Source organism: Brassica napus, chromosome C9, assembly GCF_020379485.1.
Source record: "Brassica napus cultivar Da-Ae chromosome C9, Da-Ae, whole genome shotgun sequence".
NCBI lineage: Eukaryota > Viridiplantae > Streptophyta > Magnoliopsida > Brassicales > Brassicaceae > Brassica > Brassica napus.
In genome coordinates, this window is record NC_063452.1 from 8,307,437 (window position 1) to 8,334,318 (window position 26,882).

The 26,882-nt window shown below is 37.2% G+C and overlaps 3 protein-coding genes across 4 annotated transcripts; 1 reads left to right on the top strand and 2 right to left on the bottom strand.

Annotated features, from left to right (window-relative positions):
• Positions 1-2,455: 2,455 nt before the first annotated feature.
• On the top strand, positions 2,456-5,151 carry LOC111205747. Its single transcript, XM_048767628.1, has 4 exons — positions 2,456-2,639; positions 3,077-3,141; positions 3,347-4,611; positions 4,695-5,151. The coding sequence occupies exons 1-4, from the start codon at positions 2,456-2,458 to the stop codon at positions 5,149-5,151; spliced, it is 1,971 nt and encodes a 656-aa protein (XP_048623585.1).
• A 14,228-nt stretch (positions 5,152-19,379) lies between these two features.
• Positions 19,380-24,403, bottom strand: LOC111205157 (fibrous sheath CABYR-binding protein-like). 2 transcript variants are annotated; one of them, XM_048768584.1, is made up of 11 exons: positions 23,819-24,403; positions 23,620-23,718; positions 23,488-23,535; positions 23,342-23,410; positions 23,180-23,254; positions 23,016-23,084; positions 22,285-22,419; positions 22,119-22,187; positions 21,939-22,025; positions 21,451-21,861; positions 20,576-21,367 (listed from the first exon to the last, which is right to left on the bottom strand). In XM_048768584.1, exons 1-11 carry the CDS (start codon positions 23,945-23,947, stop codon positions 21,119-21,121), a joined length of 1,440 nt encoding a protein of 479 aa, XP_048624541.1. In that variant the 5' UTR covers positions 23,948-24,403; the 3' UTR covers positions 20,576-21,118. The 2 variants fall into 2 exon arrangements, with proteins under 2 accessions (XP_048624542.1, XP_048624541.1); XM_048768585.1 differs by lacking the exons at positions 21,451-21,861; positions 21,939-22,025; positions 22,119-22,187; ... (5 more) ...; positions 23,620-23,718; positions 23,819-24,403 and adding exons at positions 19,380-19,778; positions 19,875-20,259; positions 20,382-20,463 and having other exon boundaries at positions 20,551-20,804; positions 20,940-21,436.
• On the bottom strand, positions 23,951-25,707 carry LOC125592452. The gene is made up of 4 exons (XM_048767629.1): positions 25,614-25,707; positions 24,399-25,171; positions 24,309-24,336; positions 23,951-24,220 (listed from the first exon to the last, which is right to left on the bottom strand). The coding sequence occupies exons 2-4, from the start codon at positions 25,157-25,159 to the stop codon at positions 23,951-23,953; spliced, it is 1,059 nt and encodes a 352-aa protein (XP_048623586.1). The 5' UTR covers positions 25,160-25,171; positions 25,614-25,707.
• Positions 25,708-26,882: the final 1,175 nt, after the last annotated feature.

Genomic DNA, 26,882 nt, shown 5'->3' on the forward strand with positions numbered 1-26,882 from the left:
ATATTATAGTAAATATAATTAATGAAGTAGTTAAAAAAATGAGAAAATAAATGTAAGATAAAATAAAAAAAATTGAAAACAAATAAGTTTTGTTTTGTACTTCTGTAGTAAATGATGTCAATTTATTTAGTAAAGATAATAAATGAAATGGTTAGAATTTATTAAAATATAATGAAAATCTATTTAAAAAAATCACTTAAAAATAGGTAAATATTATTTTGTACTGCTATCTATGTTTCTAAACAATTCTGATTTATACTGCTATATATATTTCCAAACAATTTTCATTTGTACTTAAATTTTGATAATATAGATGTGCATAAATATGAGAAAAACAATTAGTCTTTTGCACTAAGAAGTTACCAAGTTTTCCAATAAATTTATCATTCCTTTTCTTTTAAATAGCTAATAATATATGGAAAAATAAGATACAATTATGATATTGTTTAAATTGGAATATTCAAATCGAATATTAATTAAAGAATATGAAAGATACTAAAGGAATATTGAGATTGTGTTAGTAGGTATGATATCACTTTGATTGATTTCATACCTAAAAAATGGGAATTGCATTTCGAGTATCCTTGATTGTAGGTATAAGAAAATCGGTTGAACATAGCATTCAAAATGTTTTAGCTATATTTTGTTAAGATTATTAATATAATATTTGTGATTAATGGCAAACCATGTTTTAGTATGTAATTTATTCTGGAAATATTAAACAGAAAACATGTTTCATATTCCACATTTGTAATCTATACAAACTGACATGACATTTGATTGTATGAATACATATAAAAATTATATATATGATCAACAGTTCCATGTTAGTATTTATGTTAGTATATCTATTGTTGTTAGTACCTAAACTGTATAATATTTTTTTTTCAAATTCAACGTAATTTTTACTCGAGTACAATGATTTAATTCAATTTGTGATGAATTAGATGTCTAGTTTTCTGATAAGTTATAGTTTAGGTTTACATATGTTGTTTCTTTGGTAAAATAAATCAGTTGACCAGACAATCAGTTGGTTAAAGTTGTCAAAGATGGTTTAATCGTAATATATGGTTAAATAATTAAATACAATTGAAATGGTTTATTTTAAGTATTAATCATGGTTTAGGTCAGTGACATTAGAATGTAAATATTGAAGAAAAATCAGGGTTAAAATTTATTTGTACTACTGTTTTAATATATTAGATTTAATAGATTAGATGTTCCTGTCATTCTTTGTCCACAAATAATAAATTGATAAATGGATAAATAGATATGAGTCAATGTAAGTGGGTGGGCTAACCCAGTTTACACCTTTAACCGATCCGAATCTCCACACCATCTTTCCTACGTGATCCCAACAGTCCATGTGTATCTATAATACATTTTTCCTGTGCGACCCAAGAGTACACGTGCTCCAGATATTAGCTCAGCCACGTCCTTTATTCCTTCAGTATTTTAAAATTACTAGAGATTTTTTCCGCGCTTCGCGCGGATTGTGTCGTATAAGTTTATTTTATTTATAATATTATTTGTCGGTTTTTTTCTTTTACATTAACTTCTTGTTTTTCCAATGTTAGTTTTTTTTAATTTAAATTTATATGTTTATAATTTTTCATTTTTCTTGTTGTAGATGGAGAATTATATTTTTTATTGATGGTTTTTTGTATGTGATATAAACATTTTGAAATTTTAAAATAATGTTATATATAGTACGATTAACACATTAAAGAAGAGAAACATATTCATGCACATTTTACACAGGTTTTATATGCATAATTTTAAACATTATATATGTATATATTATAAGTTTGAAACATGTAAATGCCTTCTAAAGCTAAATACTTGTTCTGAGTTTACATAACTTATCGAAAGTTTTAGAGAAAATGACACAAAGAACATCAAACAAAGTTTTCCTCCCCAAACTAGCACTCAGAATCAGAAATCACAAAAATAGGTTTCACTAAAGGGGTAATTTACCCTTATGCCCTCTTCTTTAAGTAATTAAAAAGAAAAATTTGAAATCAATTGTCGCCGTCCTCGTTTCATCGCTTCTTCTTCTCCTCATCGCTGTCTTTCGTCGTCGTCGTCTCTCCCTCGTCGTCATCGTCGTCGTCTCTCCGTCGTCGTCATCGCCTCTCCGTTGATCCGTCGTCGTCTTCGCCTCTTCGTTGATCCGTCGTCGTCGTCATCGTCGTCGTCTCTCCGTCGTCGTCATCGCCTCTCCGTTGATCCGTCGTCGTCTTCACCTCTCCGTTGATCCGTCGTCGTCTCTCCGTTTATTTGTCGTCGTCGTCGTTTCTCAATTGATCTGTCGTTTCTACGTCTATTCATCTCATTCTCTCTCTCGTGTGTCTGATTTGATTAAGGTTTGAATCATTTCATTTTGTTTTACATTATCTAGTTTTTGTTATATATTATTCATTTGTTGATGAATTGAAGTTGATTTTGTAGAACAATGGAAGTTTTGTGCATCTGTGGACAATGGATCTCAAAAGAATATCTCCAGTGGGAGTTTCTTGTTGATTTGAAGAGGAATGCATCAATCATTTCCATAGAAGAAGATCTACTGTATGAAGATTTGATGAAGATTGTCTCTGAAGATTTTAGTGTTAAAGAGGAAGAAATCAGTTTGAGTTATGGTATTTCATTGGATATGAAATGTATTATTGAAAGTTTCCCCCCACTCTCGATAGGTAATACTCGTCAGCTCAGAACTTTCATTTCCAAGACTAGAGCATTTGATGGAACCTGTCGTTTGTGTGTTAAGGTTTGTATGATTTTTTTTTTCCTTAGACTTTTCAGGATATGCTTCCTAATCAAGTATTATGCCTTACAGAACTACTCGATTTTTGCAGGTTAGTACTGATCCAGCTAGCTGTAACACTCAAGCTTCTGATACATTTGCTTCTCTTGTTCCATTGAATGCCAATCCAATGATTCTTTCTACTGTGCAGAGAGAAAAACAGGTACATTGTCCCTAATTCCCTTTTTCTGTTTGTGTTTGCATGATATGCTTCATAATCAAGTATTATGCCTTACAGAACTACTTGATTTTTGCAGAGTCTTCTATATGAAGGTGTTTCTACAGTTCCTCTGAATGCTCTTCCGGATTTTAGTCCTGTCCATATTGGACTTTTGCGGGTTAGTACTGATCCAGCTAGCTGTAACACTCAAGCTTCTGATACATTTGCTTCTTCTGTTCCATTGAATGCCAATCCAATGATTCTTTCTACTGTGCAGAGAGAAAAACAGGTACATTGTCCCTAATTCCCTTTTTCTGTTTGTGTTTGCATGATATGCTTCATAATCAAGTATTATGCCTTACAGAACTACTCGACTTTTGCAGAGTCTTCTATATGAAGGTGTTTCTACAGTTCCTCTGAATGCTCTTCCGAATTTTAGCCCTGTCCATATTGGACTTTCACCAACCACGAGAGGAGCTGGCGATATTAAGGTGAATAGCTATTTTAAGACAAAGAGAGAGTTGATGTTGAGGATGAAGAAATGGGCTTTAGAGTGGAAGTTTGAGTACAAGACTGTCTCTTCTAACAAGTCAAGAGTGCTTTTGAGTTGTGTTGATGAAAATTGCACGTGGAGGATGCGTGCTATCAAGCTACCTCTTTCAGATTTTTTCGTTGTTAAAAAGTATGTTCATGAGCATACATGCGATACAACACACAGGAAAGCCAACCACGGACAAGCATCTGCAAAGTTGTTGGGTTCTTTGATTTGCAGCAATTATGGAGAAAAAAAGGAAGGTGTCAAACCGAAACAGATCATTGAACAGGTCAGGATGCTGCATGGTGTTCACATCAATTACAAACAAGCTTGGAGAGTGAGAGAAGAAGCTCAGATTTTGGTTAGAGGGACTCCTGAAGACAGCTATTACAATTTGTCTAGGTGGTTGTATAAAATCACAGAAACAAACCCTGGTTCCTTGACTTATCAACATGTGGATGCTGCAGGAAAGTTCAAGTATGCATTTGTGGCTTTTGGTACTTCGATAAGGGGATTCTCATTGATGAGGAGAGTTATTGCAGTAGATGGTACATTTCTGAAGGGAAAATTCAATGGGACTTTATTGGCAGCTTGTGCTCAAGATGAGAATTATCATCTATATCCTCTCGCCTTTGCAGTGGTTGACGCAGAAAATGGCGCCTCTTGGAAATGGTTCTTTAGAGGTTTGAGCCAGAAGATCCCGGACGCTTCGGATCTTGTTTTTGTATCAGACAGGGCTAACTCCATTTCTTCAGCGTTGGAGGATGTATATCCCTTATCTCACCATGGAATTTGCAGGATCCATCTGCTCCGCAACATCACTCCTACATATGCGAAGACTGGGTTGCTACCTCTGGTGGAAAGCGCTGCTGATGCCTATACGTGTCACGAGTTCTGGTTAATCTTCAAGGACATAAAGGATAAATGTCCTGAATTGGCTAAGTATCTGGAAGATTCTGATTTTAGGAAGTGGGCACGAAGCTATGCGCCTGCGAACAAGTATAATATCATGACTACCAACATTGCAGAGTCTCTCAATTCTATGTTGAGGATGCCTCATGAGTTGCCCATTATCTCTCTCCTTGAAACTATCAGATTGACGATGACCACTTGGTTTTTTGAGCGACGCGAAGCGGCTGCGAAACATAAGCACCTGGTTACTCCAAAAGTTGTGCAGAAATTGGTATCTAGGTTAGGGCCGCAATGTTGTTGAATGTGTATCAAGTTGATCGAAGCGAGTTTGAGGTGAAGAATGAAACAATGAAGTTTGTTGTTGACTTGGAGAAGCGGCATTGCACATGTAATGTTTTCGACATTGACAAGATCCCCTGCATCCATGCCATCGCTGCTGCTAAGCATATCAAGAGAGATGAAAACCTTTTTGTTGATGCTTCTCACTTGACAGAAACGTGGGCTAAAGCTTATGCTGAAAGCATACATCCTGGTGGAGAGTTGTCAACGTCCACCTATCCAGAGAATATTGATGAACTGTCTTGCTCACCTCCAGCTACCAAAAAGAAAAGTGGACGCCCTCCTACAAAGAGAAAGAGATCCGTTGGCGAGTTTGGGTTCCTGGATCTAAATCTCAGTCCCACAAGTGCAGCAGATGTGGCACAGGAGGGCACAACAAGAGCACATGCGAGAGGCCTATAGGATGAAGTTCTACATTTTTATTGATTATTATTTGGATGTTGGCTATTTGATGGTTACATGATATGCACCAGACCATATACATTTTTTCTTTTGGAACCCTATCCCGAATAAGTATGATTTCTTCCAAATTTTGTAATATACAACATTATCTTTTGATCTCATTTCAATTCTTAGTTTAAACTTCTTTGCTAGAAAAAAACACAGTAATATTCAACTATTCTGGAATCCCATCCAGAAATCCCGAGTTCCTTTCCAAGGTTTATAATACAACATTTTCTGTTAAGAATATTTATGTGGAAAAGTGTAACAGATGATTCTCCTCGGTCTAGCGGCTAAAACACTTAACTGTCGAAATTGTAATGCTTGACTCGACCCGTGTTCGATGCCCATACTAATCAGAGTTTTTAAAAAAAATTTAAGTTGAATAAAAATAAAAGAAATATATTACTTTACTTACAACATGTAATGACTGAAATCAACTTGGCCTAGTGGCTACTACACCTTAATTCCCTCTTTCCTCCTGGTCATCTCCAGGTTCGAATCCTAGTAGATGTGTATATATATATATTTTTTCCTCCAAAATTTGCAAATCACATTATCAAATTTTCCAAATATGTAGATATTAATCCTTAGTTTTGATTTCATTTCATTTTTTTCTAGTTTAAGAAAGAAGCACACTAATATTCATGTATATTATTCATGCATACTCTGGAATCCCATCCTGAACTATCAAAGATCTTTCCAATGTATTATACTATAAATTATATGGCTAAATTCAATTATGTGGAAGCAACTAAACAGATGATTCTCCTCAGCCTAGCGGCTAAACCACCAAACCTATGATACCGAAACATTTGTTCGACCCGGGTTCGACTCTCCTACGAGTAATGGTTGATTTTTTTTTTTTTGTTCAAGCATATATCTCAGGAATCGAAGAGTCTCTTCCAAACGACATCGAGTTGCTTGAAGATATTATCAAAGCTGATGGAAAATTTGATTTTTGTAATATACAACCTAGGTTTTAATGCATTACTCTCCAAAACTCCAAATCACAATTTGAAATTTCCTTATTTTTTGTACTATACAATCTTATCTTTTGATCTCATTTCAATTTTAGTTCAAATTTCTTTGCTAGAAAGAAACACAGTAATATTCAACTATTCTGGAATCCCATCCTGAAACTCAGAGTTTCTTTCCAAAGTTTATAATATAACGTTTGCGGTAAATTCATCTATGTGGACACTTATATCAGATGATTCACCTCAGCCTAGCGGCTACACCACCTATCTTTCCAAATCTGAAACACTTGTCCCGACTTAGTTTCGATACCCCTTGGAATCAGATTTTTTTAAAAACTTATAGTTGAATATAGATAAAAGAAATATATTCTGTTACTTACTTCACCTAACGATTGAAACACACTTGGTCTAGTGGTATACCTTATTCCGCCTTTCCTCCCAGACATTTCAGGACATTTCAGGTTCGAATCCTGGGAGATGTGTATATTTTTATTTTTTTTTCTCCAAATTTTGCTAATCACAATTTGTACGGTTAAATATGTTTATGTGGAAAAATCTACCAGATGATTCTACTCGGCCTAGCGGCTAAACCACCTATCTTTCGAAACTTATACACTTGTCTCGACCTGGGTTCGAATCCCCTTGGAATCAGATTTTTTTTTAACGGTTCCTTTCTAAAACAGACATCATTTATCTCAGTAACCGTTCAATAATCGAAAGGTTGCTTTCTAAACCATTTTATAGTAATCGAAGGGTTACTTTTCGTTCTATATATACAAGGGAAGATATCAGATCTCTCTTTTACTGACTTTCATTTCTTCTGTGTTTTTTCTTTTCTCATTCATCAAGTTTCAATGGAAGGGTCAAAGAAGATGATGAAGCGTCCCATAAAGGAGGTTTACGGATCTGATGCTTCCGATGGTTTCAACAAAGGAAAGGCGGAAACTGTGGAACGTTACAGGGCTCTTCTTCGTTTGTCCAATGAACACAGGCTATCTGAAATTGAATGGCATCAGGCAGCCAAAGCAAATTCCATTGCTTCCCAGATCGAGTTGCTTGAAGAGATTATTAAGGCTAAAGAAAAATTTGACTTCACTGCTGAGTTGGAAAAACTCAAAGAAGAACTCATGGAAGCGGATGGAATGCTTGCTGATGTGAAGGTCAAAGTTCCTGATTGGTGTAAGCTTGAGGAAAAGTGGCTGTTGGATGAGTAATCTCATGTTATGATCTTCTCTTTTTTTATGTTTTAAAGCTTATGTTTTAAGAAACCACATTATAATTTGTTTTAAGAAACCACATTATGATTTATTTTAAGAAACCACATTATGAGTAATCTCATGTTATCATCTTCTTTTGTGTTGTGTTTCAGTCAAAACAAAACAAAAACACTGATTAAAATGTAGAGGATTAGTGGTCTTATATCTGGCTAATCTCGGTTTCATATTCGTTTCTGGAAAGCCATCCTGAATTTGACATAAAATGCGGTTAAATTCATTTATGTGGACACATATATCAGATGATTCACCTAAGCCTAGCACACTTTTATTCATCTTTCGAGAGTTCACGAGTTCAATCCAAATCGGATCACATTCTTTTTCATTTTTTTTGTAAACATTAAAGGAATTTGTTTTTTGAAAGCTATCCTGAATACCTAAAATGATATCCAGATTATATAAATCTATCGTCGGTGATTAAATAAATTCACATTTACACTGTTATCGAATGTCCACCATAGCCTAGTGGCAAGCCCTTCTACTCTTAGTGTACCCTTATCACACAATAAGCCGTGTTCGATCCCCGTTGTGTATACTCACATTTTTTCTGTTTTTAATTAAATATTCAAAAGTTAACGAGTTCAATTAACATCGGATCACATTCTTTTTCATTTTTTTTGTAAACTTTAAAGGAATTTGCTAGGCTATGGTGCATTTTGCTTTCTCACTCTTTTTCTGGAAACCCATCCTAAAAGTACCATAAGCATTTGACAATTCATCAAGACATCCTAAAAAATTTTCAATAACAATCTAAATGAAAAAAACGTTAGGGATAATTCATTACAAACTTAAACTTAAACGTTAGGGATAATTAACGTCAAAGTAGAAAAACAGAGTAAAAAACAGAACAAATATGACATTTTCACTTCCTTTGACCTTCCTGGAAATCTTTATCCATAAACTGGTCGAAGATCTCACAACATAGCTTGCTTCGTAAGTCCATCGCAGTTTCATCATTTATATTAGCCATGCTCTTCAATCCCAGTGACCTGCATTCCAGCATCTTCACAACAAAAATACCACAGTTGTATGGAAATTTTGTCTTTGGAAGCCCTTCTACAAACTTAACTTGAAATGGACTGATATCTTCGAAATTAACCTCTTCACCAAGAAGTTCCATCTTTATGGCACTAATCAACACTGTCATAAATACCCAAAATTATACAATAAATTAATCACCAACAGACAACAAAATGAATATGTAAAAATGCATCACAAGCACAAGCAGCAAGAGACAAACTTTTATTTTCTAAATTAGCTAAAATTCTTTTTTCAGGATACGCATACTTTCACAATCCTATCCATAATCAATGTAACAATATAAATAAAACTGATTTTTCTACACTGAATGATAAAATTAATAAATCACAAAGAGTTTTTACCTGCCAGTTCTTGGATTTGATTAAGAGCACGTTTGATATTTGCTTTTGGAAGACCACAATGGAAGAGTGTGATTGTGTTATCAATCAATTGTATCTCCACACCAATATAGTGATAGCTCAACTTATCTTCAATGACACCATATATAACATCAACATCTTCCAGCCATACCTTCTTTGGATGTATTAAACCTTTCACAAGTTCGCCTACACAGCCCTCCAATAACGTTTGTTTGTTCTTATGTGGCTTCCTGACAGATTCATAAGCGTACCCAACCACTTCTAAGAATCTGACTGGTACAAAGCATACTGCTGGAAGATTGTTGTTGCGGAACCAAGCACCTTGCTCAACCCTCTTACAATTTAGCATTTCAAATGCAACATTTATGTGCTGCCAATGTAACAATATAGTTAGAAACTTCATATAGAACTGCTATAACATGGACATCTAACATAGCTCAACTCAACCTCTTCCTAAACATATGACACAATCAAATATCCACAAAACATTATTACCACTCAATAAGAATCGAAACAGAGTTTGTAAATACAAAACTCAATCATATCCTTTTCCTAATCACATTGCATCATCCAGAACCACATTAATTATTAACATTAAATAAATAGAAGACAGAAGAGAGTGTTGATTACCTCTTTGTTGAGATTCTTTTCTGCATCGTCCATTTTTTGAAAGAACTCTTTTTCAATTTCTCTTCCATTGATATAAAACGGTCTGTAGTTGATAAAATTAACTAGTATCAATCGAAACTTTTACAAAATAAATTAGGAATATTTATCCAAGGACAAAAAGTTGCTTACACACGATATATGCCCCGTATGTAGAAACCCGTTAAAAAAAAAAAAAAAAAAAAAGAGAGAATGGTCGAGTGTCTTTGTGGTGGTCGAATCGTGGGCGGTAAAGATCGATCGGGAATTTCGAAGAACGAGGTGGTCGAAGAAGTGATCATGGGTGAACTATGAGTCGAATAAGTTGCTCGACCATAGTTAGAAGATGTTTTAGATTGATCAGACGGACGTTTTGGAAGCATAACAATTTTGGAAGCACGGCGGTTTAGAAGCTCGACGTTTTTGAAGACCGACGTTTCTACATCACGAAGTTTTCTCGGAAAATCTTCATATCAGTAAAATATTATTCTGGAGACATCATAAGTTGGAAGCAGGACGGGAATTAAGCACGACGGGAAGCAAGCACGACGGGATCGAAGCACGATGGGAAAACCCGAAGTTGGGCGAAAACCCTAATTTCGGTATTATGGAATTCTTCGAGGAAGCCGGAGGCTCGGGAAATATTTTTACAGGATATCAGAATTCATCTGGAGTCTATTAAAAATATTTAGAGCATCAGAACGGGAGCGAAAAAATATTCGGGATTGATCACGGGTCAGAAATTTGCCGGAAGGGTAAAAAATCGCGTAAACCGACCGAGAAGCCCGAGGTGGCTCGTTGCATGGATCCAGAACGTGGTGTCAAGCATCTAACAATCTGAGTGTCTCCAGAAGCTCGAGGTTTCGCCGTGCATGGAAGCTGTACATGCAGCCTGACATGTAGAAGCACGAGGTGGATCGACCAAGCACGAGGTGTCTCCGCGCATGCAACCGAAGCATGCTGATCGACATGTGTGTACTGGTGTGGCTTCTTGCATGCACTCCAGGCATGCATCCTGACATGTGGGAGGAGTGGTGGCGTCCTGCATGTGTCCTGGACATGCAGCCTGACATGTGGAGCACGAGGTGCCACCACGCATGCGTCCGGAGCCATGCGAAGCGACACACGGGCTGCCACCAACCTGAAGCTGATTGGCTGGTGTCTCCTATAAATACCCCACGACCCCAGCTCATTTCTTCACATCCAGACCTGTCCAAACCAAGTTAAAAACGTGAGAGAGAAGTAGAAAAAGAAAGGAAGTGATTCCGAGCTATTTCGAGAATTTTAGAGAGTTTTCGAGGTCAGTTCTCTACTGATTTCGAGTCAGCGCCTAGGGACGGTTCTGTCCAACTGAATTCGTCCAGGCCACTCAGTTCCTTTTATGATCAAGTGGAGATGCTGTCCGGAGTTAGTTCAGTTCTACGGGTTCAGATCAGTCGAAGTTCTGCTCGATACTCCGCCGGGAAGTCCGAAGAACTGTCCAGAAGCTAAAGGAGGTTCTGTCCGAGTCCAGATCAGTCTGTCGAGGCTTGTCAGTTTCTTCATGGTGAAGCCGAGGTTCTGTCCAAGTCAAGATCAGTTCAGTCCAGTCCAGTCAAGTCGTCCCTTGGGTTTTGGCTAAGTCCTCTCCGATCAACCAGCTACTACTCGCCTAGAACACTGTGAGTTGGTTTTGTGTGAATTCCATTTGGAATTTAGGGTAGATCGAGTAGCATATAGATTGGAATGATCAGTCTATTGAATGGTAGAGTCCTTAGGGTTATTTATTTATGGAACTGGACTCAGTTTAGCAAGGGCTAAGCTGAGATGAATGGAATTAAGACTGAGTTGATAACCTGACTAGGACTAGGGCTAGGATGCATCATGTTTTCTATTCTTGCGTGTTGATATGATTGAGTGCAGGTTCCCGTTATCTTTAAAGATAGTGTCGTAGCAGGAGGCCGAACTATCTGGGTAACGGTTTGATTGAGTAGATTGATTGAGTAGATTTAATTAAATGCTTGCTCGTTTAATTAATCTTGTTGATTGAGGTTAGTCATCTCTTGGTAAGGGAGTGACTAACTGGTTGAGTTGTTTAGTTTTGGGTTGGAGTCTTGTCCCTTAGGTCTTTCCTAGGGATAATTGTGTCGAGTGTGTGTTATGCCGACAGCAGGTGCGAAACCCGCCCATGCTAGGCATGTTTTGGGGTGGACTAGTGTTTCCTCGCCCTCGTATTCAGCGGGTTCAAGGAAGCCCCTTATTCGCTGGATCGGGAAGACTCAGATAGACGGGGTCATGGCCTATGGCTGAGTGATTACACGACGGTGTAATGTGGCAGTGACCCGAAGGACTGTGGGCTGTCGCGCGGTGACCCGAAGGACTGTGGGCCGCGGTCGGTTGAAAGTTCCTTCTTTTGGCCTTTGTGGTAGGGAGATAGGATATTGCCGATAGAGAGGAGGAACACGAAGTCACCAGGGCCCAGGTTAGAGTGTTGTGTTAGTGTGTCGTAGAGGGTTATGGAACCCTCGAGTTAATGTAGCACCGATATACGGGGTTACGAGTAAGATCGAGTCATTGGTAGTTACTATCTTGTTATTATTGGTGTTGTTGTGGTTGTTGATTGCTTTGTTTGCAGGTTCTGACATTAAGTCCTAAGTCTGGTTTAGGTACCGGATTAGGCTTGGTGTGTATTTTGTTAGTGTAGGCCTGACGTTGGCCTGTATGTGTTTGAGGGATGGCTTGTGAAGGGTGGTGGATATTAAAGCTATGCGGTATCATTGGTTGGCCGATCATGTTCTTGTTTGATTGTTGGTCGACCGGCTCATGATACTTGTATAGTCTAAGTGTCTAACACTACATGAGTACTGAACTCAAGCGTATATATGGTTAACTAGGGATTGGTTGTTGACTTGTTTAAATGCAGGTTCCCGTTACTTGAAGTTAGATTATGGCAGGAGGCCAAGTCTAACTTAGTAACGGTTTGCTTAGCCTTAGCTTATATTGCATGCTAGGGCTAGATTGATTGTTATTTTGGGTTGTCTGGGTTAGAGTCTAGGTTGCGGGTAGAGGCCGCCAGCTCACTGAGTAATACTAGATTACTCATCCAACTCCGTTGTCCTTTTTCCAGGTCGCTTTAGGTAAGGATGATTGGATAGCATGGTGCTGGACGTTAGGACCGCCGGTGTAGATTTTCATGCCTTTTGTAAACGGTATTGTGAATTGTGTTATGTTGACTCGATTTGGCATTAGGCCGGGCCCAGTCTTGAATTATTCAATGTATGAATATTTCTTAAATCAATAAAAGTAATTGTTTTATATGCGCTTCATGAGTACTCTGATATTTGACTAGTCCGGTCTAACACAACGTTAGGTCGTGGTACGGGTTGAAAAGCTTTAGGCCTCGATCTAACGGAAAACGCTAACTCTAGGTACGGGTTGCCAAGCCTTGTGCCTTGACGCAGCGGGACGTTTTAGTGGAAGAACTGGTCGAGGTCGTGGAGTAAATTTTGTGACTCTGGCCGGATCGTCCCTAACCCGTCACGTAGCGCTTCCGGACCATGGTGTTGGGTTGGACGGTCAGTCATGTTCTTGTTTGATTGTTGGCTGGCCGGTTGGCCTTTCATCTCCAACCCTTGGTGTGGGTCGTCCATCGGTCATGTTCTTGTTTGATTGTTGGCCGGTGGGTTGACCTATGCCTAGGACGGTTCGGGGGTGTTACACCGTAGATCCATCCAGTGTGCAAGCCTTGAAAACCGAGGAAATTCAGGTGTCACAAATGGATCAATTGGAAGGATTATCTCAGGTGTTACAGGCATAGGAGGGTTTCTAGGTCGTATTGGCCTCTTCTCTTCTCGCTGTAGAAAAGGAAGCAAATCTACTGGCTGAGCATTTGCTTTCTTCTTCTTCTTACAAGCGACAGCCTTCGCCTTCCCCTTTTTGAATGACAAAAATTCAGATACATTTATATCTTAATTCCTAGTATGATGTATAAATATTTTATACCTTTTTTATCACCATCTCCTTCACTTGGATTCACACTCTGCGTCTGCTCTTCTTCTATCTGAAAAACAATACCGAGATATTAAACAAATGACATTATTTTTCAATTCAAGTTATCCAAGGCATTTGTTTTACCTTTTCTGTCATCTTCCAAACACCATCTACCCATTTTCTTGGTTTTCGCATCTCAGAATGGTTGAAGTGAATTTGTTCAGTAGAATTGTTCAAAGAGACAAAACACGTGCCATCAAACAAAATGACTTTAACTTTTCCAGCGCACCAGGCACCATTGTCGAACACCTCTACGCACTACAAGAAAAAAGGGTTTTGATAGCAGTAGAGTATAGCGTTTTTTTACCTTTCTGATATGGTTGACATACCTCTTAACTTTAGATAGCGTTTGTATATTTTGAAACGCTACGATAGAGTGGTATATTTAAAAACGCTATGATAGCATATTTTTAATAGCACATAATTAAAAACGCTATGTTTACCTTTTTAAATCCCTAAACGAGTTTTTAAACCCTATATTCTATATACAAATCTTAAATTCTAATACACTAATAGTCTTTATAATGTTTTATAACTTAAACTCCAAATCTTAAATATAAAATTATAAACTTAAACATTTTCAAATTAAAACCAAACCCTATATACACTAAATCCAAACTCTATATTATACATAATCTTTAAATCTAAAATCGTAAACTTCATATCTAATAGTTTAAAATATACAATCCTAAAAATATACACGTTAAAACCAATATACATTTATTATATTCACAGAATTTCAACTCAAACCTTAAACTCTTAAACCCTAAACAAACCCAATACACTTAAAACCTTAAAACCTTAAAATTCAAATTCTATTTGTTTTAACATAAACACAAAACTAACAAATCAGTTTTTTTCTTTAATTATATAACCACAAAATTCAAATCCGCAAGTTTATATTTGAAATGTTAAATATGTTATCTATTTTTTTAAGTTCAGACAGTTTATAAAACAACTATAGATAAAATAAAGGTTGTGTTGTTTTTCTTGGGCCATTGATTAGTTATGATCTAAAGGCCAAAACTCATTATCTTGGTGCTCCTTTCTTATTGGTTGATTCTTTGAAATCTCGGATCACTATTTTTGGCCATTGGATTACATAAATCAGTGGCTAAGAATGAATGAATTCTTTCTCATCTATCTTACTCTGTACGCATTTCTCTCTATCTCACTTCATCTAAAACAAAATACATCTTTCTTTTCTCTCTTTGCGTTCATCCATGGCGTAAGGTCCACCATCTCTCCCATTCGCCACCGTCTTCTCTCACCACCACCAGTCACCTGCAAATCACGTGACTTCACCGAACCGGGGCGTCCAAGACCAGCCAAGCTCTGTCAAGAGAATCCTCAGAGATTTCGCCACCACCGGATAGTCCCGCGGGCTCAAATCATCGGAAATCGAAAGGACGTCGGTTCCCGAAACCCTAACCTCTGTATCTCGCTTTGCAGAGTCGCCGCTCAAAGTCCGAGGAAGAACACGCCTTCCACAGCTCCGGTCCATGAGAAGAATCAACGCCGTCGGAGACAAAGCCTAGAACCCCATCGTCCTCGAACGGAGGCAACTACTATCGACCGACGAGACACCAAGACGCTGGATCTTTCGTAGGGAACCATCGCTCAAGGCCCACCCGACGCACGGAGACTGTTAGTTTTCACCGAATCTTGTCTGCTCCGTCAGGTTGACCGGATTCCGAGAAGGAGGGGGGGCATCTACGTAGTGGTGGTCATTGGGTTTGCGGCTACGAGGTAATGGAGAAGAGATAAGAGGTTGTGGTCATGGGGCTGGTGGCGAGGAGGCGACGGAGAAGCTGGTGAGGAGGCAGGCCCAAGAAGATTAGGTCTTGTATTAGGTCTAATTAAGATTAGGTTTAATTTTTACAAAATTTTGTTTAGTGTAAACCGATTATTATTTTATATCAAATGTAATTTTTATTGTTTAATAAAAACAAATTTTTATTTTTTATTTTGAGATAATTAACGGAAAATAAATAAATTTAAAATTAATGATTTTAAAATAAATAACTATCTAAATAAATTAATTTTATTTTGAACAATAACAAAAAGAAAACGCTATTTAAAATTTTTTAATTGCACATAAAAAAACGTTATAGTTTATCACAATAACATAGTAATGCCAAAAAGCGCTATCTAAAGTGACTGACCTATTATGACAGGCGATGATACAACGCTTGTAAAACCGCTATAAAATTTTTAGATAGCGTTTTTCGGCCGCTAACAAAAGCCATTTTTCTTGTAGTGACGTCATCCATTAGCTCATAACTTTTCTTCGCTCCAGGTATCTCAGGTGGTGGTTGAGGACGTATTCTGTCAATTGATACACGTGTCTCAACACTCCTTTTCCTCTTCTTTTCGTCCAGAGACGGTGCGGAGTACTCAACTTTCACCATCTCAACCCCATCAACCAAATATATTGCCAACACATTTTCTGGATACCATTTATGACAAGTATTGTCATCTTGTGATGAAATCTCCACATTTGCTCCGATCTCAAAGGTATTTTGAACTCTGCTTTCTACATCCTGTGATGGTTTAGATTCAAGGATATCCAGTCATTTTGATAGGTGCTTTATATTTATTAAAGGTTTTAAAATAAAAGTAATACCTTATTTTGCTCGTGAGTCTCCTGAATGTTTGGTGAAATGTTCTCATTCATAAGCTCGTGAGTCTCCTGAATTCAGGAATGGTTTCATGAACACGTACAAGGGCTTCCAAAAATTACTTGAAAAGTCCATTTTTTAAAGAATGTACCTGTTGCGTCTGAATTGGAGTAAGGACTGGAGTCTCAATATTCTGTTGAGCTATTGGAGAACCAGGTGTCTCTTTCGTGTTCTCATTCATAGGCTCTCGTGTATCCTGAAGTCAGGAATGTGATTATGAACACGTACAAGAACTTCCAAAAATTAATTGAAGTACAACCAAATTCATAATTTTATAAATACCAACAGTTTTCAAAATTATACTTGCCTCATTGTTAAGTTGTTCATCTGCTTGATCTGTATTGGCTTCACCTTGTCTGGAAGCCGTCTCATGAAATGGAGTTGTGTCAGTCTGTGCAAGTAGAACAAAAATTAGGAAGGCAATCCTAAATATGTATAACATCTTCCAAAATTACTTGATAACTCAAAAAAAAAACTGAATCAAGAACTAGATAAACATTAATTTTAATTTCCGAAAAAAAAGTTACCTCATTGTTTGGAGTTTCATATGAAGTAACTCTTTGTAGTTTCTCTAGTTTTGTCACACGTTCTTTAATCTGTTTCCTGTCTTTTTCAATCAAACACAAACGATCGTTCATGATCCTTAAATTATCTCTCACCATCTCGCTGATTCTGTTGATCTTTGATTCCAAAGACTCCTCCTGATACGAAGAAGAAGCTTGACTCATCCCTCCATTCCCAAACAGTAAAGATGCTCTTCTTATTTGTTCATTAGCACCGTATAGGTCTACTGACATGTTTCGCCAATCTCTAATTTTAAACTTATAACCTCTCTTGGATAAATCGGCCATGTCATCCAGATCTTTATTAGCTTCGTCTTCCATGCAAACATCAGCTTCTGGATCATTAGTAATAGGAGGTAGGATGCATATGACCTTAAGCTGAAACCAAAAAAATAATTAGCTTTTAAATGGAGAATCATAAGGCAAAACAGAAACAAGAAAAAAATAATGTAAAAACTAACATGATCTTTGATTTCAATTAGGAGAACATCTATCAGCTGTGGAGAAGTTATTTGAAGGTACTTCTCACACAAAAAAATTGGGGTAGACGGTTGAACGCTCAGAATAGGAACCACTTGACTAAATGCATACTGTAGCAAAGGTACTGACTCAAGTATCCATATAAGAAATGCCATAGGGAATCCTTGCAAATCATAATTGTTTTTGTCGGGCTTTTGTCAACAGCTCTCTGAAGTGATTTTAACAGCAAATTATAAGTTGTTCTCCCCCATGGGTATGTCATCAAGACATCCATATCCTGCGCTATTTTCACATAATCCAAAGTAAAAGTTGTGCCACCGTCGAGAAGGCTCTTCTGTAGTAGTATGCTCTCAATCAGGAGGAGCATTGCAAGGCAGAATCTCTCATCAAAAGCATCTTCTCTTGTGTTTCTGAGCTGCTTCTCCACATCCTTTACTGTACGAGTACGCCCTTTTAGGAAGTCCCACTTAAATCTCTCGGTTTCCTCTCGTGGTTCTCTTGCTTCACCACTACATTTCAAACCAGTCACCATGTGGAATTCTCTTATAGAGAACCTCATTGTCTGAGCACCAAAATGGAACCAGGATTCGTGTCTCTTCACTGTCTTGATGCTTTTGGTGAGAACTGCGTGCACTATCTTAGCTGATAATTTCAAAGACCTCTCTCCAAGCTTGATCACCGGTCCCAAAAACGTCCCTCTTATTCTGTTGAACTCATCATTTCCTAGAATTTCCTTAACAGTTTTGATATAAGCAACCATCGAGTGTTGGTTTATCGATATCGTCTTCTCTGGCTCTGATCCAATCGGATATCTCAGCTCAGGCAGTGCTAGTCTTAATGGTAATGGATCTCCCATCTTGTTTCAGGAAGGGTTTCCTGAAACAATACAAATCCTTCCTGAAGTCTATTCACATGCTTTCACATGATCTAGAATTCTACCAATCATATTAGGTTAAAACGAGCAAGTCAATACACAAGCAAAAACCAGGAGACCAATCTCTCAGAAAGAAAACACACATAAGGTTGAATCTGCAGGAAGAGTTTCCTGAAACAATACAAATCCTTCCTAAAGTCTATACACATGCTTTCACATGAACTAGAATTCTACCAATCATATTAGGTTTAAACGAGCAAGTCAATACACAAGCAAAAACCAGGAGACCAATCTCTCAGAAAGAAAACACACATAAGGTTGAATCTGCAACATACCTTAAAGAGATAGAGCTCTAGAAATGGTTTTTCTCGGAGAATAGAGAGAGCTCGCGTAAAAGATCGAGAGAGAGAGAGTTCTGGAGATGGGTTTTCGTCGGAGATCGAGAGATATGGAGAAAACACACATAAGGTTGAATCTGCAGGAATGGTTTCCTGAAACAATACAAATCCTTCCTGAAGTCTATACACATGCTTTCACATGAACTAGAATTCTACCAATCATATTAGGTTAAAACGAGCAAGTCTATACACAAGCAAAAACCAGGAGACCAATCTCTCAGAAAGAAAACACACATAAGGTTGAATCTGCAACATACCTTAAAGAGATAGAGCTCTAGAAATGGTTTTTCTCGGAGAATAGAGGGAGCTCGCGTAAAAGATCGAGAGAGAGAGAGAGTTCTGGAGATGGGTTTTCGTCGGAGATCGAGAGATATGGAGATGAGAGAGAGATTCGAGAGGCGGAGACGAGTGAGATTCGAGAAGTTAGAAACGGCGAGAGTGTTGAGACGGCAAGAGTTTTGTCTTTTTCCAATAGAAATGTATTGGTTTTGGAAACCTATCCTATATTAATTGGTTTAAGTATGCTTATGTAATATTCTTTAACAGATGATTCACTTCAGACCAGCGGTTAAACCGAGGCATTTCATAACACAAAAGTCTCTCTATCCCCGGGTTCGATAAGTGGTGGATTCAAAATCAATTTTAATTTTTTTTTGTGTTATAGTTTAGAGTTAAATACAATTAAATGTAATCCATTAACAGATGATTCTTCTTTGCCTAGTGGCTAAAATCCCACACTATCCAAATACGCAAACTCTCTCCCTCTGGGTTCGATCCTTTTTTTTTTGTCTGTAAACATCACAATTTTAAGCTTACAATTTTTTCTGGAAACCCATCCAGAAACATTATTTAACCTTCCAAGATATATGACCCAAAAAAAATACTTGATATCCTTCCAATCTTTCTTATGTAACCAGACGCCAACAACATAACAAAATAAACAGTCATAACTAAAACCGAGTCTTAATTAAAACAAAAAATGTTTTGATGCATCATTCTCATTTCCCAAAGCTCTCATCCACAAATTGGTTGAAGATCTCACAAGACAAGGTTCTCCTTAGCTTCAATGCATTGTCATCATTAATCTTTGTCATGTCTCCTATCTTCAATGACTGGCACTCCAGAATCTTGACAAGAAATATCCCACAGTTGAAAGGATGTTTTGTCTTGGGTAAACCTTGTGCCTGCTCAACCTCAAATGGAATCATCTTCACTTTATCTACCTCATCACCAGAAGATTCCACCAGCAGATCAGAAATCAACACTGTCATATTTAAAAATCAATATCAAGATAGAATCAGTTGAATATTTCAAACCAAGAAACAGTTGAATACATCAAATACAAATTGTTTATATATACCTGCCAACTTTTTCACTTGAGGAATATCAATGCTGTTGCTTTCCTTTTGAAAACAATCATATACTGTGATTCTTTTCTTCTTCAAATGAATTTCCATCCCAATCCAGACATTGCTTTTTTTTCCAAGAGTAATCCCATACACAACATCAACATCTTCTCCCCATGTCTTCTCTGGATATACCTTCCCTCTTACAATATCTTTAAATAAATCGTTGAAAATCTTTTTACCTTTGACCTTTTCTTTCTTGTAAGCCAAATCATGAGAGAGAGAGCAATGCAAGAACTCCATAGGTAGGAAGCACGCCTTTGGAATCTTGTAGTTGTGGAACCAAGCAGCATTCTCATTTCTTCTGCAATTTAGCATTGCAAAGGCTCCATCAATGTGCTGCAAAAAAAAATGCAAACATTATCTATTTTGTTACTATCTAATTCCTGAAACTAAACAAATCCTTCCTGAATTTTTTTTTTAAAAAAAGCTCAAGGCAAGAACATATGTAAAGAAATTACCTCTTTCTTAAGGTCCTTTTTTGCATTTTCCATGCTTTGAAAGAAAGATTTCCTTATCTTATTATCATTGATTGATAGGGACCTGTAGTCGATTGAAGATTCAAAGGAATTACTAAACCTTTTATACATAAATATAAGAATATATAGACAAGGACAGAAACATGCTTACGTTTCATGCATGCCGGGCTTTAATGTCATCCAATTTTGAAGCCTTGAAAGCTTATGTTCCGCAGGAGTTGAAAACGGATCAACTGCAGGTATAATCTCATGTATTACAGTTAAAGCCGGATTTCTTTCAGACTTGAATGGAGTTTTTGTGTCTCTAGATCGTTTAGGCACCCTCTCGCTCCTTCTTAGGAAAACATTATCCATTCCTGAATTTTGTGATGAGGCAGCAGCTTTCCTTTTCTTATCAGGCTTCACCTTTAATCAAACAATAGACACCAAGCAAAATATTATCAAATTTGTTGCAATCGGAATTTCTGGAAACCATTCCTGAAACTAAAATGTATGTATATCAAACAATTCACGTGAAGTATAATTCAAGTTATGATTTACCTTATCTGCCATCTTCCAGACTCCATCTTTCCATTCTCTATGAATTCGCAAATCTGAATGTTTGAATAGAATAGTTTCCATAGAAGTATAGAGACACACCGAGTATGTGTTATCACCAAGTACCATGCTAATTTGTCCGCTGCTCCAGCCATTGTTGTAAAAGACTTCTACCTTATCCATCATCTCAAAGGATTTTGGTCACTAGTTGGTGTTGCAGGACGTATTTTGTCAGCCGTGATAGTATCCTGAAGTTTCTGAAGTCTATGTTGGTCTGCGAAGAGTGTCGTGTACTCAACTGTCAGCTCCTCTAGTCCTTCACACAGTTTAAGATCAACAACCTTTCCTGGATACCATATTTCGTCATCAGTAGACAAAATCTCAACCTCTGCGCCTATTTGAAAGTGAGCTAGAAGCCTGCTTACTTCAACCTATGAAAAATGAAGATTCAGTAACATCAGCGGTTTCAAATTGTTAGAATAATAATTAAAGATCAAATATACTCGATGCATACCTCGTTTGTGTCTGAAAAATCTATAGCACTTGTCTGAAGATGCTCTGTTTTCTGAGTAATAGGCGGTATCTTCGAAACATGCTCAGTAGTAGGTTCAGTAGTAGGCTCTGTGGAAACTAGCTCAGTAGTAGGTTCTGTAGTATCCTTGAGATTTTCTTCTGCTTGATTATGCTCTGATGGTGTCTCATCGGATTGCTCTCCCTCACTTGTCTGAAGGTGTTGTGTTTGCTGAGTAAGAGGCTGTGTAAGAGGCTGTGTAAGAGGTTGTGTCTTCGAAACATCTGTGGAAACTAGCTCAGTTATATGTTTTGTAGTATCCTTGAGATTTTCTTCTGCTTGATTCTTTCTGCTTGATTGTGTCTCCTCTCCCTCACTTGGAGAAAAATATTGGGTCGCAGTTTCTGTCTCACTCTATAAGACAAAAGTAAATGGTAAGAGTTAGTTGAATAGAAAAATATTACATAAACATTTTAAATATTTCTTCTTACCAAAGCATTCTTATTTTCTTCAATAACTAGTGCAATTAGTGAAGACAATGGAGAGGAAGGTGTGTGATGCACAGCATGTGTATCCTCCTGTAATAACAATAAAATAAAAGAGGTAGTTATGAAGAAGTTTCTACAATTTAAAATTCAAGTTGTACTTATGAAAGACATTTCTATGCTTACCTTTTTATTGTTTGCTGAAATGATCTCAGTCAATGGTTGTGTAGCCTCATACGTTCCCTCTGTTACCGTCTGCAAAAAAAACAAAAAAAGTCAGGAAGGGGATCAAAAACACGTACAAAAGCTTCCAAACATTACTTGAAATCTCCAAGATTTTTTGAGCATTTACCTGCTGTTTCTGAATTGGAGTAAAAACTTGAGCCTCAATACTCTTTGGAGATATTGGAGAAGAAGGTGTCTCATTCATTTCCAGTGTTTCTTTTTGCAAAACTTGAGTCTGAGCAGCAGGTGACTCAATCACAATCTGCAAAAAATATCAGGAAAGGCCATCATGAATACATTCAATTATAATTTCTAGAGTAAATATTACCTCATCATTTGTTTTTCCTTCTTCTTGATTAGTTTTGGGTGGCGTCTCATCAGTAGAGGTTTGTGTTTCCCTCTGCCAAAAATTAGAAAGGTCTATATATGTAAATCACCCAAAACTAATTGTAAACTCCAACTGTCATTGAGCATATACCTCTTTTGTCAGATTAGGAGTGAAAATTTGACTATCAAGGGCAGGCGTGTCATCCGATGGCTCTCTCTCAATCTGTAAAAATTATCACGAAGGCAATCAAGAGTACGTTCTAAAGCTTCCAAACATTAACTTAAAAATCCAAGATTTTTTTTTGACCATGTACCTGCTGAGTCTGACTTGGAGTATAAACGGGAGTTTCAATACTATTTGGAGCTATTGGAGAAGAAGGTGTCTCATTCATTTCCACTGTTTCTTTCTGCGAAACTTGACTCTGAGCAGCAGGTGACTCCCTTGTTAATTTCTCTCTCACAATCTGCAAAAAAATATCAGGAAAGACCATCATGAATACATTCAACTATAATTTTTAGAATAAATATTACCTCATCATCTGGTTTTCCATCTTGATTAGGATTGGATGGCCTCTCAGCAGGTGACTCACTTGTTTCTTTCTGTCAAAAATCAGAAAAGCCTTTATATGTAAAAAAAATTACCCAAAACTAATTTGTAAACTCCAATTGTGAAAACAATATCATTGAGCATATACCTCTTTTGTCAGATTAGGAGAGAATACTTGAGTATCAAGGGCAGGAGTGTCATCATCTGATTCATTCATTGTCTCCTGCAAAAATCAAGAATGCATTCAAGAATATGTACAAAAGTTTCCAAATATTACTTCAAAACTCAACAATATTTATTGGTTACATACCTCATGTGTCAAATTAGGCTGTTGAGACATTGGAGATAAAGGCGTCTCACTCGATGGTTGCGTGTAATCCTGCAAAAATCAGGAAGGCATTCAGGATTTTGTACAAGAATTTCCAAATATTTTCTTAAAAATTTTTGAGCATATACCTCATTTTGTTGAGACTTTGGAGATGCAGCTGATTCAATCATTGTCTCCTGCAAAAATCAGGAATGCATTCAAGAAGTACAAAAGCTTCCAAATATTACTTCAAAACTCAACAATATTTATTTGTTACATACCTCATGTGTCAAATTAGGCTGTTGAGACATTGGAGATAAAGGCGTCTCACTCGATGGTTGCGTGTGAGACATTGGAGATAAAGGTGTCCCACTGGATCGCTGTTTGTCAAATATTAGGAAGGCATTCAAGAATATGTACAAGATCTTCCAAAAAATACTTGAAAATGCAAATGTAAAAGAATATGTTTTGAGAATTTACCTGTTGTGTCACGTTAGTGGGAAAAACATTGTTGTTTCCTTCCAACTCTGACACACGGGCTCTAAGATGCATGTTTTCTTCTTCCAGTAATGACATTCGATCCTTCATTCTCTTCAGATTCTCCTCCATTACCTAAATGATCCTGTTCACTTTTTCATTTACTGAATCCTTATCAATCGGAGTAGAAGCTTGGCCAGTCTCCTTATTTGCCATCATTTGAATAAGAGCATCCAATGTTTCAAATGTGTCTACACACCTATTTTCCCAGTCATCGGCTGTAAGCTTGTACCCTTTCTTTGTTACATCTTTCAGTGTTTCCAGCTCGTCACTATATTTGTCTTTAATGGAGATATCATCTTCTGGATCATGAGGAATAGAAGGTAGTATGCAATGGACCTTCAGCTGAGAGTATTTTAAAAAAGACTAATGAGAAACATATTAAAAAGAAGAAGCCAAATAAACTGAGAAACATATACTTGGAAAAGCTTACCTTTGTATCAGCTTCAACCTGTAAAACCCTATCAAGTGATGGATTCTCTACCTCAGTGTATTTTTCACACAAGTAAGTCGGCCCAGGAACCTCAACTGTTGGTACACACTACTGAACTTATTCCTTAGCAAAGGAATCGACTCTAGTATCCAAAGAAGGAATACTAGAGGATAACCTTGCAACTCAAATTTGGATTTATTCTCCAAATGATTCGCGACAGCGTTTTGAATTGACTTCAGGAGCACAATGTAAGCCTCTTTCCCCCATGGATATGTCATATCCTGTGCATTTTTCGCATATTCCAAAGGAAAACTCCCTCCTTTGCTCTTCCGCAATAATATGCTCTCTACCAGGATGAGCATTGCGAGGCATACTCTCTCCTCAGAAGCATCTTCTCTTGTGTTTCTGAGCTGTTCCACCACGTCACTTAACTTATGACTACGCCCCTTTAGCAATTCCCAATTAAATCTATCGGTTTCCCTTCGTGATCCTTCTAATGCACCACTACATTTCAAGCCTGTCATCATATGAAATTCTCTTATAGAGAACCTCATTGGCTGCGCACCGAAATGGAACCAGGCTTCATTCTCCTTGACAGAAACGATGCTTCTAGTGAGAATGGCGTAGACCATCTTTGCTGATAACTTCAATCCTCTCTCACTGAGCTTCATTATAGGTCCCAGAAATGATCCTCGGACTCTTATCATCTCATCTGGTTTTAGGATGCTGTCAACAATGGAGATATACTCTGAGCCAGAATATTGGTTGATTGCTGACTTTTGCTTTGGCTGTGAACCAATAGGATACTTCAGCTCTGGCAGTGCTAGTTTTAGAGGTACTGAATCTCCCATCTTGTTTCTATCCTGCGTAAACAAGGAAAAAAAATTTTCAAACTTTTCTGGAAGGCTTTCCTGAAATAACACAACAAATGCTTCCTGAAATTATTACAAACACTAGACAGTTTCACAAGCAACAAAAGACTCATAAGCAAATTCAAGATCCTATCAAAAACAAATGCTTCCTGAAATTATTATAAACACTAGACAGTTTCACAAGCAACAAAAGACTCATAAGCAAATTCAAGACCCTATCAAAAATATCAACATTCCTAATCAAAACAAGACTCCAAGCAAAAAAGTTTCAAAATGTGTTACCATACGAGTTTCAATATTCAACATTCAATAGATGCAGCAACAAATGCTTTCTGGAAATCTTCTAAAAACATTCAATAGATGCAGCAAGAGACAACAAACTTTTATTTTATAAATTTGTACAAACACACAGAAGGTTGAATCTGCAACATACCTCAAAGAGATGAATTATGCTCCAACAACTTTGTGTTCCCACAATTCAAAAGTCTTTCATTTGCTTCGCTGGTTAATAAGAAAGAGTAACAAACAAATCAAAATCAAAACGCAAACTTCACAAATTTTAATACCAAAACCCTAATTTTAAAAAGTTACATAGTGATTTGTGTCCGATTTTGAGAGTAGAGAGTGTGACGCTGATGATTAGATAGCCGGAGAAGATGATTAGCGAGCCGGAGAAGATGATTAGTGAGCCGAATAAGATGACTAGCGAGCCGGAGAAGATGAATAGCGAGCCGGAGAAGATGATTCCCGAGCCGGAGACGATGATTCGCGAGCCGGAGACGATGATTCGCGAGCCGGAGAAGATGATTCCCGAGCCGGAGACGATGATTCCCGAGCCGGAGACGATGATTCGCGAGCCGGAGATGACAGTGCCGGTGAGGGTTTGAAGATTCCCGAGCCGGAGACGACACGGTTCGAAGAGTCGCGAGTGAAGGAAATGAATTTTGTTTGTTTTTTTTTATTCTTATAACACAAGGGTAGTAGTGACATTTTGCCATTTAATGAATGTCATTTTTGTGACTCTCATTTCCTGGTGTCATTTTTGTGACATAAACTTGAAAGGTGTTCTTTTGGACAATTGCCCAAAGTTTTATCTCTTTTTAAATTCAAATCACAGAAAAAATATATCAAAAAGTCAGTATAGATGAGTTTTTTGGGCTTTTAAATCAACACTGAAAAATTACATGAATCAGATAACAATAGTTTTATAAACAACTGGATAAAATTTGACCGAGCCAAAGATTTTCACACAATATGTTCTTTCTTCTTCAAATTGCGAAGAGCCTAAAGGCACAAGAAAAAATATCATAATTTTTGTTTTCACTTATATAACATTTTTTCTCCTTTACACACGGCGTTTATTACACTGCTATAAGCAATGGAGAACTCTATTCATATAAGATTCACATCTATGCATTTTGACAAAGAAGAATTTTAACCATCTTTAGTTTCGGAATGGACCAACTTCAGTCATATACACTATATTTTCTCTATGATTCAAATCTTACAATTTTAATATATGTGCAGATTTCCATGTGAAAAAGCACGCACGCCATCTATCATTCAACCTATTACTTTTTCCAAAGTAAACACTATAATCCTCGTTTGGTTAGCTCCACAAACTAATCTCTTTGGATCAGTTTACTAAAAAATATGGATACTAATGTCAGAAAAGAATATAAACACTATCAACAACAAATAT

What these genes read in the sequence shown, in the direction of transcription:
- LOC111205747 (XM_048767628.1), top strand. Translation starts at nt 2,456, where the DNA reads ATGGAAGTTTTGTGCATCTGTGGACAATGGATCTCAAAAGAATATCTC. An exon ending in TCCATATTGGACTTTTGCGG is followed by an intron (nt 3,142 to 3,346) that starts GTTAGTACTGAT and finishes CGACTTTTGCAG; the next exon opens with AGTCTTCTATATGAAGGTGT. An exon ending in AGATTGACGATGACCACTTG is followed by an intron (nt 4,612 to 4,694) that starts GTTTTTTGAGCG and finishes TATCTAGGTTAG; the next exon opens with GGCCGCAATGTTGTTGAATG.
- LOC111205157 (XM_048768584.1), bottom strand. Translation starts at nt 23,947, where the DNA reads ATGGAGGAGAATCTGAAGAGAATGAAGGATCGAATGTCATTACTGGAA. An exon ending in CCACTAACGTGACACAACAG is followed by an intron (nt 23,719 to 23,818) that starts GTAAATTCTCAA and finishes TTTGACAAACAG; the next exon opens with CGATCCAGTGGGACACCTTT. An exon ending in CTCCAATTCAGAAACAGCAG is followed by an intron (nt 22,188 to 22,284) that starts GTAAATGCTCAA and finishes TTTTTTTTGCAG; the next exon opens with ACGGTAACAGAGGGAACGTA.
- LOC125592452 (XM_048767629.1), bottom strand. Translation starts at nt 25,159, where the DNA reads ATGGGAGATTCAGTACCTCTAAAACTAGCACTGCCAGAGCTGAAGTAT. An exon ending in AGTGTGTACCAACAGTTGAG is followed by an intron (nt 24,337 to 24,398) that starts GTTCCTGGGCCG and finishes ATCACTTGATAG; the next exon opens with GGTTTTACAGGTTGAAGCTG. An exon ending in AGGTTGAAGCTGATACAAAG is followed by an intron (nt 24,221 to 24,308) that starts GTAAGCTTTTCC and finishes AAATACTCTCAG; the next exon opens with CTGAAGGTCCATTGCATACT.